The sequence below is a fragment of the Lynx rufus genome, unplaced genomic scaffold, assembly GCF_022079265.1.
Source record: "Lynx rufus isolate CCGP_SWC_20201006 ecotype Redwood Valley unplaced genomic scaffold, mLynRuf1.p SCAF_2, whole genome shotgun sequence".
In the NCBI taxonomy this organism is placed as follows: domain Eukaryota; kingdom Metazoa; phylum Chordata; class Mammalia; order Carnivora; family Felidae; genus Lynx; species Lynx rufus.
The window spans coordinates 188,425,763-188,443,392 of NW_025814834.1; the positions used below are offsets into that span (position 1 = coordinate 188,425,763).

At 57.2% G+C, this 17,630-nt stretch overlaps 1 protein-coding gene across 6 annotated transcripts in view; it reads right to left on the reverse strand.

The window, feature by feature from the left end:
• The window catches only part of PTPRF (protein tyrosine phosphatase receptor type F), a 71,927-nt gene that overhangs the window by 32,694 nt on the left and 21,603 nt on the right, over positions 1-17,630 (reverse strand). For 4 of the 6 annotated variants that reach the window (XM_047083908.1, XM_047083905.1, XM_047083904.1 and 1 more), the window contains exons 4-5: positions 16,297-16,485; positions 7,329-7,439 (exon numbers count right to left, since the gene is read on the reverse strand). In XM_047083908.1, the coding sequence (XP_046939864.1) occupies positions 7,329-7,439; positions 16,297-16,485 (300 nt within the window). Of the gene's footprint in view, positions 1-3,542; positions 3,555-7,328; positions 7,440-10,329; positions 10,348-16,296; positions 16,486-17,630 lie in introns of all 6 variants that reach the window. The other 2 variants (XM_047083907.1, XM_047083906.1) reach the window with 2 other exon arrangements.

The following is a 17,630-nucleotide window of genomic DNA, read 5'->3' on the forward strand; positions in this document are numbered from 1 at the left end:
TGCATGGCAGAGAATAGTTGGATCCTGGGCACAGCTGGCAGGAGGGACCCACAAGAGCGTCCTTTGAGCACTCAACTCCCTCGAATGATACCAGAGTGAGACTGGGATGCACAGACAGAAGCACTGCCCAGCCTGGTGCTGCGGGCCCTCCCTGAGCTCCGGGGTTGGGCCTGGGGGGCTGGCAGTGGGAGGAGAGGTACGGGCAGGCAGGTCTATTTGCAGACCAGGCCCAGGCCTGCCAACGAAGGAAGGGGTCCAGCACAGTCCTGGCTTGGGCGGACAGGCACAGGGGAGCAGTCTTAACTGATCAGGTCTTTATTCTCAGCCCATGTCCTCCTCGTTCATGGGCACCGAAAGAAGCTCGGGGAAGGGAAACCACTCTTGAATATCTATTACGTGCTGAAGGCTTCCTTGCTAGAGATGCTATCACCTCCCAATTACAGACAAGAGAACCGACTTAAGACTGATCCTTCTAAGTGCCATGCCCGAATTTACGTATTACCAGGAGATTGTCTGTGTGATGAAAAGCTCACACCCTTTTGAGCCCTGGCTGATAAGTCTTAAAAAAGACAACTGGGAGGCTCTAGGGAGAAGCTTCTGGACAGCCAGGGCTGGCAGAAGATATTCTCCAGTTGGCAGAAGGATGGGATTTGGATGGGGCGCCTGGGTGGCTCAGTCGTTTGGGTGTCTGACTTCAGCTCAGGTCACGATCTCGCGGCTTGTGAGTTTGAGCCCCGTGTCAGGCTCTGTGCTGACAGCTCAGAGCCTGGAGCCTGCTTTGGATTCCATGTCTCTCTCTCTGCCCCGTCCCCCCCTCACACTCGTCTCTCTCAAGAATAAACAAACAAACAAACAAAAGAAGGATGGGACTTGGAAAGCCTGTGCCAGGGGACACCATGGCTGCAAGCTTGACCCTGGTCAGTGGTGGAATCTTGGGGCCTGATTAGTCCCGGGACATAAAAACAAAGAGCCCCAGGGAAAGGAAGTAGGTCCTTGGCCAATAAACCTTGGGTCCCGACCTAAGCAGTATAGAAAGCAGTGTAGAAAGTGCAGGACTGTACTCCAAATAGTCCTGGGAGGACAAGGTTTCTGTTCCACTGTCAGGAAGTGGAGGCCCTTCAGAATAAACGTTGAGAATAGTTTTGTTTTCCCTTGTATTTTTCCCCTCCTACCTGCAGGTGGAAGACAGAACATTGCGGGGACTAAGGATGAGGTCAGATGTGACCCTTAGGATCATCCCTAGCACCCGGGCAAGGGTCTCAAGCCCAGAGGCTGCTAGGGATGCACCCTTGACTTTGCCGGAGCACCGGGCTTCGGGCACACACAAGGAGCTCTGGAGCGAGACTTCCCAAAGCTCAGGCTCATCTTCCCTGCAGTGTGAGGGAGGTTAGGGTATGTCTGCAGAGGGAGGGTGGGGGCAAGAGAGGTAAGAGGTGGCCTCCTGGGATCCCGAGTGCCAGTGGGGCCCTGCACCCTGGACCTGCCTGGACAGCCACCCCCGCCCTAACAGCCAGGAGTGGCCGGCGCCTCCCTGCAGCAGCCCCATGGTCACTCCTCCCACCGTCCCAGACACAAGGCCTCCAAAAGGGGCAGAACTTGCCCTGGACTCAGTCTATTGACAGAGCAACAGCAGGGAAGAAAAAAGCCAGAGCCAGGAAAAATGCACTTAGGTCTAATCTTGGGCTCCAACAATGCCGGTCTATTACTGTTCCCCGTGCATCTTTACTGCTGACATTTTATAGACAATTTCCAAAACAGGGCTCTGCCATGTCTGGATTATATTTCAGCTGTAACTTTTAAGTCTAATTATTTGCGCTGACAACCCCCTATAATAGGGCGGTGTGGCGCCCGGAGGCATCAGCATTCAGTGGAGTGACAGCCTAATCGCAGGGGGAGGCAGCCCCGCAATCTGCATTCACTCACAGAAATTTCTCTGATGAAAATAACACAACATTAAGGAGGGGATGAGGGGCAGGATCCACTGTATCAAGATAAAATAACTCTTTAATAAATAACCTTGTGGCTGCCGCAGAGCAGTAATTAAATGCCGGCGCACTCGGCACACAGTTTTAAGTAAAGCTGGAAAAATGTAAGATGTAATTATCAGCGCCAAACAAATTACCAGCCCGGCAAATCCCCCTGGAATATTTAGAAACTCATTTCTGCTTTCCCGTTAAATATTTGTATACGTGCTTATTTTTGGTGGGACCACAGAGGGGGAGACAGAAAAGGGATGTGGGACCAGGATGGTGGGGGAACGGGCGTAGGGGGAGGTGGCCGCAGGCAGGCTGGGCTGTCTGCTGATGACTGCTTTCTGGACGCCCCGGCAGATCCGCCTGGTCAGCGAAATGGTGTAACCGAAATGCCCCAGAGCTCAGGAGCGCATATGGACGGATGCTCAGGGCTGATATCTGAGCTGGGGCCTCAGCCCTCCTCCCGACTGACTCTCTTCTCCCTCACGGAGGAAAGGGGACCAGGTGGTCGGAGTCTGCTCCCTGGGGCTCAGCCTAAAGCCCAGTGGACAGGTGAGTCTCCTCTGACCACTGAGATCATGTGACACAGGAATGAGTGCCAGCCTCTGCTGCTGGCCCCAAGGCTAGCAGTAGAGGTCTGGCCCTGAGGGTGGGGCTGAGAACAGAGTCCCATGTGAGAATGTTCTGGAATGGGCTGGAGCAGGGTCTCTGCGGAGCCCTTCCCAACCTGTGGCTGGGCCGGGGCCTCTTCTGGCTCCCACGTGGACCTTACGAAGTTGCAGTCAACTGTTCGGTCAGGTGTGAGCTCCCTGAATCTGAATGCTCAGCGCCCAGCACAGGCCTGAGGAAACACCAGAGGGCTGGGAGGGCCTGGGCAAAGGGGCTGAGGCAGGTGGGAAGATCTTCATTCAGCTCTGATTGGAAAGGGGGAAAAGACAAGAGTGTAGATTTCCTTCGTGCCCAAGATGATGCCACCCACCTGTGCCATGGACACCAAACTTCACGAGGCCCATCGGGGCTTGGTGGGAACCTCAAGGTCAGGGCAGACCCGCAGGACTTTGTGGGGTGAGCTCATTCTACATTAGCCTTTTCCCTTCGTCTTTCCAGTGGCTGCAGCTGAGCTCGGGCAAAGGTGGAGTTTAGGTGATACGGTTGTGGAGAAAGGCCCCACAGGCGCACGTAAGGCTCTACTGCTCTCAGCTCCCCCAACCACTCCTGAGCCCCACCTGGAACAGAGAGCTGGCCCGGCCCAGGCACAAAGGGGGGCACAGTTTCGTGTCATGCACCATGCCTGCCTGACCGCCCCAGCAGGGGAGCCCAGCTAAGGGGACATGCAGCACGTGGCACATCAGGGACCCAAGCGGCACAAACATGCAGGGCAGGGGGCCAGCCCGCCCACCCCTGGTCCTGCCGGCCTGCCGGCCCAAACAGCAGAGAGCGGAGCCCGACTGGCGGGCAGGCCTGGCTGGAGCGAGCCTGAGGGAGCTGACCGAGCCCTCTGGGCCATACTGACGGGAGCATCCCATCGACGGGCGAACTGCAGATGGATAAGAAGTGAAAAGGACCAACCTTCTCGCTGATCTGAGAGATGAGAGTTTGGGTTGATGGCAGAGTGCGATGAGGATGAGGAGGGAATAAAAAAAAGACAAGGAGAAACACAGAGAGAGTAAAAACAGGCCAACCTTCAACTGCCCACACAGCACGGAAACAAGACAAGACTCTTGTGCCCCACGCACACGCACGTGCACGCAGGTGCACGCGGACCACGCCGCTCACGAAAGACTCAGGACTCATGGAGGACATGGTGGACAGGGCTGGGTCCCACTGGCAGGTGCTGGGGTGCCAAGGGTGGGACAGGGCGGGGTGAAAGGGGAGCACAGGCGGCCCCCATGCCTCACACACACCCCACGGCTCGAAAGACCCAGTGAGCTGGGCTCTGGGGTCGGGGCCCACCCAGCCCACAAACGCACCAAGGCACACGGGCTGCTAGATTCCCACCACCTTCAGGAAGCCCCACACTGCACAGCACCAGCTTAAGGAGCTGGTATGGACACCTATGGGGAGAAAGGCTGTAGAGACACTGCCCCGATTGAAACTCAGCTGTGGCCAGCGGCCAGCTCCCTGAAGAGAAGGGGGAAGGTTGGGCGTGGCCACACCCTGGCCCCTGGCAGCTCTGTGTCCTGAGAGCTGGAGGAGAGAAACGCTGTGGATGGAAGGAGAGTGTGAGTCACTCGGAGACAAAGACGTATGGTGACACAGAAAGGCTGGTCCACCCAGCCTGCCTGGGCCCGCTGGACTGTGGGTGGAGCTGTGGGCAACCGTGAGCAAAGGCACGTGTAACTGGATGACGCATCCCCAACAGCTATCTCGACAGCAGCAGGGGTCACTGGCCACCAAGCACTTCCCATGTGCCTGCCACTGTGCCGGGAGCTTCACACATGCTGTCCCATTAAATGCAGCGGCTGCAGGGGCTCAGACAGAGAGCGGAGCCCTGGGAGTTTGGAGGACAGAGGAGATGCGAGGCACCGAAAACAAATCCAAGGAGGAGATGTGGCCTCGAGCCCAGTGGACACAGCGGGAGAAGAGAGATGGAGGGAGGTGAATGCTGGCAGGGAGGCCGTCTATCTACTGTAGTGGTTCCCAGCAGGTAGGGTCCCCCCAGGCGACACTGGGCAAGGTCTGGAGAGGTTGTGGATTGTCATGGCTAGGGGGTACTGCTGGCATCTAGGGGGCCAGAGGTGCTGCTAGACATCATACAATGTCCAGGATAGCCCCACATAACTGAGTCATGCAGCTGCAAGTATCAACTATGCTGAGGTTGAGAAACCTGGGCTAGAGTCCACACCAACCCGGATGCCGAGGCTCCCGACAGCTGGAGCCCACTGGCCTGGAGGGGCCCCAGGTGCCTGCGCTGGAAGGAGACCTCACAGCTGCTCTGCTGGCAGCAGGCAGGCACTGGGGGATTTCTCCATGGGCGGCGCACTCACAAGCAGGGTTCAGGATAGAGCTGGTGGCCAGCACAGGAGAGGCAGTCTCAGAGGAGCTGGGGCTGATGGGCCCTCTGCCTGCTGGGGGTGGAAAGCAGGGGATTTGCCAGGACAGAGATGAGGAGCAGTGGGGACATGGGAAGCAAAAGTCCTAGGAGCAGGTTTTCCAGGTATCTACAAGTCTCATTACAAGTCCTGGGGCTACGGGGCAAATTGCTTTTGACCAAACAGGGCAGGTACAGGTTCAGGTGGGGCCTGGGTATAAGTCAGGTCTTGGGGACAGAAACTTAGGGCTGAACCTTACATATCAGGGCCTACAGGAACATGTGTGTGAGGGAGGAAAAGACAGAGCCAGGTTGGGATGGCCTGCCTTAGGGTCCCTGGCAAGTGGGGCTGAACTAAAGAAACTCCCACACTCCCTGCCCCAAAGACTTTGTGGGTATTGGCCAGAAAGGTGATTTAGGAAGACTTGGTGGGGAGGGGGGATGGACCATGGCAGGGTCCTGCCTGAGGACCTTGTGTGGCTGGAGGTAAGAGTTCCCTGGTTAGTGCCCGGCTGGCAGCTACGGTGGCTGAACTCTCCTCATCTCCAAAGAGACCCACCGCCTCGCCTCAGGGCTGAGGCCAGTGTGACGGTGACTTCAGGGACTACCACCCAGTCAAGATAACAATGCAGGGTCCATCACCTATGTCTGGGCCTTTTCCTGCTTCAGTAAGACCTCCTGCAGCTCTGCTCCAGGAAATGTGCCCATAGGACCAGCCCGTACCCAGGCAGCAAGGGTTTCTCAGTGGCTCTGCTGGGCCTCTCCTCTCCCTGATGCAGCCACTCTGGACCCGATGATCTTTTGGAAGAAGTGTTCAGTCAGGACCGCAGAGCACTTGGAATGGACAGTCCAGGTGGGAGGAGGCACCTAGGGCTGTTCCAGCTGCTCCTCTCTAGGAGGGGACTTGTCAGACCCCTTGTGTGCCAGTCAGAAGCTCTGGCTGCAGCTGTGTGGGGAAGGGCTGTGCACCTCACAACTCCACTCTCTTGGCCTTGTGGGTGGCTCTCAGGCACCTGGCCTCTCTGCTCGGATGCCGTTCTTTAAGATAGGCCCTGGGTCCACTTAGGCGTGCCTTGATGAGGGCACCTGACAAGGGGGCTGAGTGGGGACCTCCCACCCCACACCCCCAACTCTGATGAAGATAGTTCCATGGTCTCTGAAGCACAATTTGCCTGTCACCCAGTGGGCTGGCAGGCTGGGCCTCTTGGGAACCTGTGCCCTAACACAGAGCAGCTCCTCCATAACTATATGGTTGAAGGCCTGATTTTCCCTGCCCTGTCTGACATGTGGCCCCAAAGAGTGGGACAGGCCGTTGACAGGGCCTGGGCAGACAGGCAGATGACCCCCTCAAGAAGCGGCCCTAAGCACTTAGCATGATGAAGTCATCACTGCAAGGAAGCCGCGTCCACTTTCCTTTTCAAATCCCCTGAGTGGAGACAGTTTCACTTGTAATGATGTCCATCTGTGCGGGAGGGCTAAGTGAGGGGATATGGGAGGAGAAGCAGGGTCCCTGCTGGGCACTGTGCACACCAGACCCTGGGTGTCCTCAAGAAGGAGCAGGTGGCCGGCTTTGGTCACCCTTGGGCTGTGAGCAGAGCAGACACTGGACACTCCAAAACAGTCCCCAAGGCCTCTCTGCTGGGTATCTGGACTTGTGAAAATGCACAATCCATTAAGTCCCAGCAAGGAACACCTGAAACACAGTAGGTGCTCACCTGTAGGGGCTCACAACTACCTCAGACTGACCCTCTCTACAAGGGTCCTGGCTGGTGACAGAGCACAGCCGGCTCTTCCTCCAGGAAGGCCCTGGGCAGACCTGGCCTCCAGAGGGGCAGGTTCACCTGGCCTGGAGGCCTCCCCCCGCCCCCACCGGCTGGGGTAGGCAGGACAGACTCGAGGAATACTGGGCCGGTATGCCCGTGTTTACACACAATCATGTATGCTCGCCTGTGCACACGCACACACACACACACACACACACACACACACACACACACTGACAGTGAGAAGTCTGCTTGGAAGGCTCGAGACTCCCGTGGGGCTCTGGGCCCACGTGGCAGGACCTACAAGAGATACAAATGCTCCCAAGAGCAGCTGCCTCCCAGAGGGCCTGCAGAGAAGGAAGGAAAAGTAGCGGTAGACACAGGGAGTCTGCCCAGTGGGAGCGCTGTGACGGCTGTTCTTGCTGCGGCAGAAAGAGGTAAGAAAGGAGAGACTGGGCCCACGGCAGCCCCCACCGTCCACACCAAGGGCTCCGGACAACGTGCCCAGCAGGGCCAGTTCAGCTCCGCAGAGACAGGGCTGGGCTCTGCCTGCATGCTTACCTCGCACATACAGGTTGGCGGGGGCCGAGTAGCGTGTGCCTTTAGAGTTGGTCGCCACACACTCGTACTTGCCTTGGTCCGACTCCTCACTGCTCTCAATCTGCAAGGCACCTGTGGGGACACAGCGACAGAGGTCAGGCCTGGAACACGGGGAGGGGGCTTTGACAGCATTTGGGCTTGTGTTGACGAGATGTTGCAAAATCGGGGCCACGCCTGGGCACCAGTGTTGCTTCCAGGAAGCTCTGCCTGATGAGCCCACTGGCCTCCCGGCTGGAAGCAAGGGTCACACTCTGGAACACAATCCTGCTTGTCCTGCCCTGCAGTCTAGTAGGGCCTGTGGGCTGGGCCAGGGGCTCCATCACACCCCCTACCGCCCTGGAGTGTCCAGCACTACAGCCCGTTTGCCAGTGAGCATCCCCATTAGTGCTCCCAGACCTACCGGGCCTGCCAGGCAACGCGGAGCCAGGCATAGGTGGGAGCAGCCTGTATACCTGGGGGCCTGGGAGCTGCAAGCATGCAACGGCTCTCACTGGGCAAGAGCCTGAGAATCCGCCGCCCGCCAGAAGTCCGCAGGAAGGAAGGGGCTTGCTCTGGGGGCCTGGTGCCCTGCTCACAGCACCCATCCTCTCCTCCCACCCCATCCCCACCCCACTGGCCCCACCCATTCCGGCTCCTCTCCTCAGCCTGGTCCTGCTAAAGTGCTTCGACCCACCACGGCTGCTGCATAATTCAGGAGGCTAATGGAGGCTGTAGCTCCCACTCGGGCCAGTGCCCTGAGGGGCTGCTCCGGCCGCAGACGGACAGACAGGAGCCAGGATTCGGTGGGGGGGGGGGGGGGGGGGGAAGGGGGCGGGCAGCTGAAAAGGACCCTCACAGAGGTCCAGTTGTGGCAGGTACAGGTAGGGGAGCCCAAGGCAGAGGGCAGGTGACAGGTGTAACCACTTGACTTGGCCACCCCCCAGCTCTGGCAGTAAACACTGGAAAAACACTGTTCATGAGCGCACACCAGAAAGCTGTCTGTGACAGTAACACCCCGAGGCACAGGCAACACCCCCTCCCTGGAACAAACCGACAGACAATCAAACCCACACAGGACAGCCCAACGGACACTTAACCCCATAGCACACAGCCTGACAGAAAACCGTCGCCTGCATGGAACAGCCAGGGTGACCCTGACAGCCCCACCCTTCCCAGGGGACGCTGGTTGATGGTCACCACACCCACACAGGACACAGACAGAACCTGCGGGACCCCACCTGACTGGACTGGTCAGGGGCCACAGGAAGAGTTCCACATCACACTCTAGTGGCCCAGCCCCCAGGGGAGGACCCCCACGGGTCCTGGCTGCGGCCTCTTCACTGCCTGACACCCCTCTCCCACCACCCAGGCCCAGGGCAGCAGGAGGAGCCCTGAATATGCAGGGGGCTGGGTGCTGGAGGTGGGGGAAGAGGCTGCGAAGGCTCAACCCCGATGCAGGACAAAGGGCTGGCCTGCTCCCTGGTCCTAGCCTCAGCCCTCCCCACTGGGCATCAGGCAGCACGAGCATGAGGGCCCAGCGCACGTGCCAAATACCCATCTCCTCCAAGAACAGCCCTGTCGGGCACTCAACAGGTCATGTGTATGGGATGGATGGACGTTGTTACAGAAAATGTTCATTTGAGCAGGTGGGGTCAGGCCCCTGGCTAGTGGTGGGGTGGGGGTGGGGGTGCTGCACTGGGTCGGCTCAGCTAGGGAGCGAGGGGAGACACAGTGGCTGATGCCACAGGCAGGGACGAGAAGTAGTGCCTGGGTGGGACCCCTGCTGGGGGAGGAGGCTCCCCCCCCCCCGCCCCCGTGCTGAGAAACAGGACTGGTCAGGGGACCCAGTTCAGACCCTGAGCCTATATGCACACAGAAACTCCCAAACCTGGAGTCAACACCAAGCCCCAGCGGCAGGGACATGAAGAACTGGTACAGGCTGAGAGGACGGGTGGGGGGTCTGCAGGGTCAGTCCTGTCCTTGGAGGGTGATGGACAAGACGCCCCACAGGGAGGCAGCTGTTCCTCAGCCCAGCTTCTGTTCTGAGACCACCCTGGCCCTGGACTGAGGGGTCTAGAGGTACCCGAGGATGCTGAGAGATGTGTGAAGAGATGAACTGAATAAAATCAGTGCAGAAGCAACCATTTTACAGCGTGGCTGCTCCAAGCCAGACACTGCCCAGACCCCTGTCTCCTCCTCTAACTCTCCTGAGCCCTGAGGTGGGCCCTGGCCCCGATTTAAAGATGAGGAAGCAGACTTCTGAGAGATGGATTGATTTTCTGAAGGTCACACAGGTGAGTCAAACTCGCACCCAGATCTCTGAGTCCAGAGTCTGATTTCTGAAGCCCCAGGCTGCAGGGCTCTGGAAGCAGCCGGGGCTGGCAGGTCATTTGATCTGGTCACAGCAGACCCTGGTTATTCTGTGTTACTGCAGCACCTACACTAAAGTCTTCACTGCATGTTCCTCCTAGCGTGTGCTGAGCTAATGGGATTTACAGGATGGTCCTCACCCTGTCCTAGGGCCAGGAGGTTAAAAGGAAGTCAAGCAGTCATTGAGGGCCCCAAGAAAAAGGAGCTTCTTGGGAGGCAAGGCAAGGCCTGGTCACGCTGCCCCACTTCCTGGGAAGACTCTCCATCTGTGACCGGGCTTGGGGATCAGCACTTGGCTTCGCTGTGGGAGCTGACAGGGTCCCTTCTGTGGGGTTGGCCTGGAAGGCCCAGGAAGCAGGGCTTGCCATCCCCGAGGCAGGGCTCGGTGGAGTTATTTCTACAGTCCAGACTTGCAATGGATGAGTCCACAGGAGGGAATGACCAAGAGTGGAGGTGTGTGGTGGCCGGTGGTGCTGAGGGGACCGGAGCTGGAGATGAGGAGGCTGGAGAGGTCGGGATGGGCATGGGGGAGGTGACGGACTGGACGGGATGGAGTGGTGGTGACAGCAGTGGCGTGGCGTGGCGTGGCGAGATGCACGGACAGCATTCTTACCTCTGATTGGTGAACCACCTGGCGAGGTAATTTGAATGCAAATAAGATCAGAGAGAAGCATTAGTACAAAAGGAAGGAAAGCCACAAAAAGCCAAACCAGATAAAATAAAACATGAGAAAGGGCCTTAAATACACGGAGAAATCGAGGCCCGAGTTAGGCCGACGCAGGTGACAAGTGCGCAGGCACCAGGCTGAGCCAGGCTGAGTGCGGGTGAAGCTGTGTCCCCCGGGTCACTGGCACTGCTCTGAGGAGGTGAGGGAGGGTGGGGCCGGGGATATCGGGGCTGGAGGTGATGGGACTCAGGAAGGTGGAATCAGGGCTCCTGCAGACCCAGCTGGCTGAAGCCAACGAGGGGAAAAGTGAATAAAAGTCGTAGCAACCCCACTCCTTAAGGGCACCTAAATTTCACAGGTGGGTAAGATTTCAAAACAAAGCACTTACCAAAAGCAACCAAGGAGGTTAAGCACACAGAAAGGGCTAAAGGGAGGACCTGCCATAGGCCACCACCACCAGGCCAGGTTTCCCTCAAGCAAAGCAGACATACCAGCCAAGCCCCACCATGGGACTTGGGGTGAACTTACACCCCAGTAGCAAACGCCTTCTACAGCCCACTCGACCCTGCTAAAAAGCGAGTAACTATTGAGTTTACCCCCAACCTGACTGGTGAGAGCCAGAGGCCGGTGTCCCCTCCCTGCCTGTTCAGTGCTTCAAGCCCAGAGGGCCAGACGCACACCTCCAAATGCCTGGTGCAGGGTGGTTACGAGGTCTGAACAGCTGCCTTCCCAACAGGTGCCTCCTCTGAGGCTGTGTTCGGGCCCCATCTTCTACCTCTGCCTCATCCAGAGGAGTGAGCAGCCTCCGGGCGAGCCTGGGCCCAGGGCTGTCCACCCTGACCCTCTCTGCCCATTGCTACGGGAGGGAAATATGCCAAAAGACAAATCAAACACTGATTACTCTCTCATTAAACTCGATGACAACTGCCTAGGAGGAATTATCCATGTTCACACGGGAAAGATGAAACAAGCTGAGGAACAGCAAGTGACTTGCCCAAAGCCCAAGGTCACATGGCCTGTAAGTGAGGTCGCAGGAACTAATCAGGTCTGGTGCACAGCCTCCCCACTGCAGATACAGAGGCTGGAGGGGAGGTAAAGGCAGCTGCTGGGACCTGGGCTGGGGGTGTGAGGGGCTGCAGAGAGACTGGGAAGAACCATCATCACAGTGATCCTCCAGTCATGGTCCAGGGGACCTTTAGTGGCCCTGAGACCCTTTCAGAGGGTCCACAAGGTCAAAACTATTTTCATGATACTAAGAAGTTATTTGCATTTTTCACTTTTGTTGTCTTGTGAATATAGAGTGGAGTTTTCCAGAAGCTCCGTGAAGTGTGATACTGCAACAGAGCAAATGTGGAAGCAGATGTGAGAATCCAGTGACCATCTTCGATCAAGCCCCAAGTTAAAGAGATTTGTTAAAGTGTAAAACAATGCCACTGTCCTCGTGAAATGTTTGCTTGAGGAAACATAATTATTTTTCATGAAAACATATCATTTAACATATAATGGTTTTTTAAAAAATAATTTTAAAGTTTAAATATTTAAAACCTTTTCAGTCTTAATATCTAATATGGTAAATGCTGACAGGAAAAACCTCCAGAAACGAAAGCTCCTTGAGATTCCCTAATATTTACAATCGGAGGTGCTAAGACGAAAAAGTCAACAGCCACTGATCTACTTCTACAATGCTTGCTGGACATGGCAGGGGGTGGCTGTGTAAATGTCCCAGGATTCGGACCCCTAGCTTCTGGCCTCTGCTCTCCCCAAACCTAACCTGCTGTGTGACGAGTCTCTGGACCTCTCGGAAGAGTCATTTCTCTACCAAACCGAAAGAAGAATTTGCCTTACCATTTCACAAGGTGGGTGTGGGAGACTGGCAGGGACCCAGGAGTCTGCATTGCTCCCTAGAGGTGCCAGTGTGCTCAGGCCAAAGGGAAATCATGACCATGCACCGCCAGTGTGCCCGCCTGAGAGACCCAGACCCTGATGGGTGAAGAGGGTTGGGGGGCAGGCTCTTCTGGTCAGAGCTGGGCCAGCCAGCAGAGTAGGGGACTGCAGGCGTCAGGCCCACCCTGAAGCCTGCTCCGCCCTTGGCTCTGGGTCCTATCTGCCAGAGCCGGTGGGCCTCCGCTTGCAGCCAGATGCTGGCATCTATGCTCAGGCCCTGTAGTCTCAGCTCAGGTTTCAGAGGGTGTGGAAGGAGGCTGTGCTCTGGGTGAGAACGTAGCTGTGTGGATCAGGTTGTCTTCGACGGTGATGAGATGGCGGCTTGCACATTCAGGCCACTGAGCAGAGCACGGGAGGTCTCCTTGGTGCCCTGTCCAGGCTTGGCAGAGCGTGTGGGCCACCAGCTCCTTTCAGGACCCGGCAGTGGCTCTGAACCCCACTTGGAGACTGGCCCCTGCTAGCTGCTCCAGTGACACCATCTGCTCCTGACTTGATTTCCATTCTCCCTGAACTTGTCTCCGTTCCTCCTGGGTCCACCATGGGCCTCGAGTTCAAATTCCCAACAGGCTCCTATGTCAGCACGTCATGTCACTTCAGTGAGGAAAGCGCCCGTGGAGCAGAGCTCACACGTGAGTAAGGCTCACACCAGCTGCCTTCCTCTCCAGCTCCTGTTCCGGGGCCATGCCCCGTGACATGTGCTGTAGTTCAGCCTGCAGGTGCCTGACAAGTTCTGGGGACCGGTCAGGGAGGGCCTGAGCTCTGGAGAGGATGGGGCCGTGGAACTCTGGAGGGCCCGCAGTGTCCAGCCACTCCCGAGGTCCCAGATTTGGTGTATGTGATACTAGAAGGCCTCTGGGTGACTGCACAGGGGGGCTCCCTGGCTCTGGATCTCCACGTGTGACCCCAAGTGACTCCCCTAAGTCAGCTGTAAAGTGGGCATGATAATCACAGCCTGTCCTACTTCTCAGGCTTGGGGAGAATCAAATGCAACAAAAGGCAGGAAAATACTTTGTGATCTGTCGGCGATGCGTAAACTGTGACGGTCCCTGTAAACGGCTGAGTGCTTGGGGGCCTGATTCCACTCCACTGAAGGGATATCCCTGTCACATGTGCAGGGCACCCTTTTAAGTGGTAACAGGACAGGGGCAGCAGCGACTGGAATGGAGGGCCAGGCAGCAATGGGGGAGAGAATCCTGTCTGTCACTACAGAGGTGGGATGATTGAGACCCCAAGGGTGTCATCCTAGGAACTGGACCCTGGGTCCACAACCCTCCAGGTGATGGCTTCCAGGTGGCAGTAAAGGTCAAACGAGGTCTTCCTCAGAGCTAAGAAGCAGGAGAGGTGGACATTGGTCTGCAGGAACAGGGCCCAAAGGTCACGTTCATGAAATAATTTATCAACAAGGGCTCAGAGATACCTGTCCTACAGGTAGGTTTGTGCTAGGAGCTGGGGAGACCTTGCGGCTGCACGGCAGGGAGCCAGACCCAGGCCCTCCCTGCAAGCGGCACCTAGCCTAAGTGAGCAGAACAAGAGCCAGGCAGTAACAACACAGGGCGGGTGGGTCCTGAAGGAGTAGGCCTTACTTAGGCAGAGGAGGGAGAGGCTTCATGATCTGGTGAATTAGAGCAGAGGACAAGGATGGGGTCAGGGTGGTTCAGGGCAAGTGGGGAATGGCCACCGGTAACAAGAGCCCGGTTCACGGAGCCCTCCCAGTACCCGAGGCAGCAAACTACAGTTTCCACTGCTGTCGTCTCACTTAGTGCTTACTGTCACTCCTTTTTAATGGTGAGAAAACAGAAGCTCAGAGCAGTTAAAGGACTTAACAGAACTGCTAAGTTGGGTAGCTGAGATGGAGGAGGTAAAGCTGGAGATGTGAGCTGGGAAGATCGAGAGGGGTTCCGTGTGCCTTGTTCGGGAGCAGGTGCCCGGCCACTCAGGCAGTGAGAGGCCACTGCGGTTGTCGGAACATGGAGGCACCAAGGGGAAAACTAACAGCTGCTGGGGGACAGATTCCCGGGGGGAGCCTGGAGGCAGGGAGGGCAGTGCTCGGCACTGCGATATGACCGAGGCAGCAGAAGGAAAAAGAGGGGTCCAACATGAGAACCATGTGGGTGATGAGAAGATTTGATTCTTCCTCAATGGAAGAGTCGGGGTGTGTCCCAGGTTTCGGGCTGAGGGGGCTGCCACTTGCCGGGAGAGGGTCAGGGTGGGGGAGAAGGGTGTGGCTGTTTGGGAAGGAAGTCACCACTCATGGCGGCCAGGGTGACACTAAGAAGGCAGATAGGTTTTTTTAGTCTAAAGCTCAGGTAAGCTGTGTGGTGCTGGAGAGACAGACCTAGGCATGCAGGAGTGGAGAGGCGACCTGAAGCTGCAGGAGCGGGTGAGTGGCCTAGGGGAAGGCCCTGCCCATGGGGCAAGGGCAGGGTGACAAGGGCTCCCCGGCTGGAGGAAGGAGCAGGGGAAGGTGAGGCCTCTGGGAAGACAGGAGTGAGAGGGAAGCCAGGGAGAAGGGGAGGAGCAGCAGCCAGTGGAGTAACGGGCAGGCGCCGACTCACTGGGCAGTGAATGGGTGGCACAGGGCCTGGCATACAGTAAGCACTGCATAAATACTTGATGAACAAGCACGCAAGACAGTGTGCCTTCCCAGAATTGCTGCCACGGGCAGTCAGTGCCATTCTGGGGTGGAGGCCAGGCTTGCAGGGAGGACCATCTGCCTGTTTGGGGAGCCTGCCTGGGCGGACTGTGGGGAAATGCAGAGGAGCCGAACCATGCCGGCCACTGGGCAGCGCTGGGCAGCGGTTGCAAATGCTACCGGACCATTTCCTGCCTTGATTATGGCTGTTTTAATTAACTGCATTACAGCTGCCTCCATCTTGTTGAGTTTTAATTAAATTAAATGAGCTAACACTTCGTAGGCCGTCTCAGGCGGCCATGGCTAGGGCCTGAATCCTGCCCTGTTGGGCAGCTCATCCCTCCCTCCTCCCCTGGGCACTGCAGGGGTGTCTACCTGATGGGAGATAGCAGGGAGGGGCTGGAACCCCAGAGAGTGGCAGGGGCACCTCTAAAGCCTGCAGGGCCCTGAAAGGGTTAGAGTCACGTCCTCCTTTGCAGTGTTGACATCACAGCTGACAGGCAGCAGGGGCTCTGGTTGGTGCCGGCCATCTTGCCTGAGCCCACTGGCCTGCAGCTAGCAGGAGTTTCTGAACCAAGGTCTATCGGTCCAGCCCTTGCTGGCGGCAAATGCAGAACGCAGCTAAGCTGATTCTGAGCCTCCTTTCCCGCCTGCGCCGTTCCCACAAAAACTGAATCAATTATCCTGGCGGGAGCCTCAGAGGTGGATCGATCAATGGGGCGACACCTCCTGCCTGGTCATGACGGCATCCTTGCTCCCGGGCCTCCGAGCTGGCTCGACTGAGATATCCAGAGGAGACAGGTGGCCCTGGTGGCCAAGGGATGGCAGCAAGTCCTCCTGGCTCTAAGCTCCTGAGGTCCAGCCTTTTGAAGCCTGATGCATAAAGCATCTTTGGCCTCTTTTCTTGGCTAAACCCTGCTGCCTGGAGAAGTAAGGAGAAGCATCACGAAGGCCCCCTCGCAGGCCAGGCTATAGGAAAAATAGAGGACGAACACCCAGAGAGCACCCCTGCAGAGCCCAACGCTGTGCTGGGGCACATCACTCATGCTGCAAGGAGCCGGGATGGACCAAAGTCTAGACTCTGATGATCCCAGGAAGGTAAAAGAATCACCGATGACTAGACCTCGCTGTCCAGCTCTTTCCTGGGCCAGGTGGGCCTGTACCAAGATCTGGCCTGCCCAGTGGATGCCCTCTGCATGGCTCCAGAAGGTCGGCCCCAGGCTGAGACCTCCTGTGGCTCCCAGGTATCCAGGCCCAAGAAGGAAGGCTGTGCTTAGTTTCAGCTGGACACCTTTCCTAAAGTCTGTGCGGCCCCTTGTCCCTCACCCTTTGCTCACCTGAACGCAGCTGCTTGATGCGGCCATTGCTCGTGGCAGGGTCCACAGGGAGGAAGTCCTTGAACCAAGAGATCTCTGGATCTGGATTCCCGCCTGCTGCACACAGCATGGTGGCTGTGCGTGCCTTCTCCACCACCTTCAGCTGAGGCCCCATGTCGATGGAAGGGAAGCCAGAGGGCAGCTGTTCCTCTGCAGACAAAGGACAGACATGTGAGTTAGGGCTGGCACTGCCTGCCCTCTAGAACCCTCTGCTGTGGGCAGCTTCTCCTGACTCCCATGTTGGATGGCACCCTCAAGACCCCTGTCTCCCAATTCCTGACTTTTAAGGGTGGAGTCTGCTCCACATAAGGACTGGGGAGTCCTGAGTCCCACTACCCAGGCCTGCCCTTTCTGGGGCTCAGGCGGGGGTGGGGAGGGGCTACAGTGGGGCCCGTCCTGCCCTGTCAGGGAGTTTCCAGGTCTGAGAAACAATGCCTCAGAGGGGAGATGTCAGCACTTATCTCTCTGGGCCCCGGGAAAAACAAGGATTGATGCTCTGCTGGCCACAGCAGAAAGTGCTATACAGATGCTGGGCTGCACGTGGCCCACAGCTCGTACGGCAGCACCCAGAGCCACAACTGAGCCCAAAAGCCCCCTGTGCTGTCTAATCCCCATTCCCTCTTCTGCACGTGCAGTGTCCCCTCCACTGTTCACATCTAGCCTCTAGCTCTACAGCATAGCAGAGCCCCACATCACAGCCTGAATTCTGGATCTGACTCTGGGTACCCCCTGCCCTACCAATGACCCCTCACTCAACCCCTGGTCCTGACCCTGACCCATTCTCTACTGCAGTCGTGACCCTAACCCTCGTCCCTCACTCACTGGGGGCCGTGGTCAGGCCTGGGGACCATGTCAGAGCATGCGGAGGCTAAGGAGATAAAAAAACTCTATGAGGAGTTCACCAAAATTTGATGAAGGCAAAACCCTTCCCTGGCTGCCTTTTCCCATCTTGCCAGGGGTTGGCGACTCACGTAAGAGTCAGTTCCCTGGAAGCAACAGGTATCAGCGCATCCTCACTCCTGCTGCACCCAGGCTTCTGCACACAGCCCCTGAGGGGCTGCCGGCACAGGCTCTGGACTAGCACAGGCCACATGGGGCTTAACCTCCACCACTAACTAGCTCTGTGACCTGGATGCATTACTAATCCTCTCCGTGCCTCCATTTATCTGGAAACAGGGTTCAAGTGCCTACCTTGTAAAGCCATCTTGAGGACTACATCTGATGATGTATAAGTGCTGGGCAGTATCTGACACAGAACCTGCACCAATGAATATTAGCTGACGTTATCATTATAA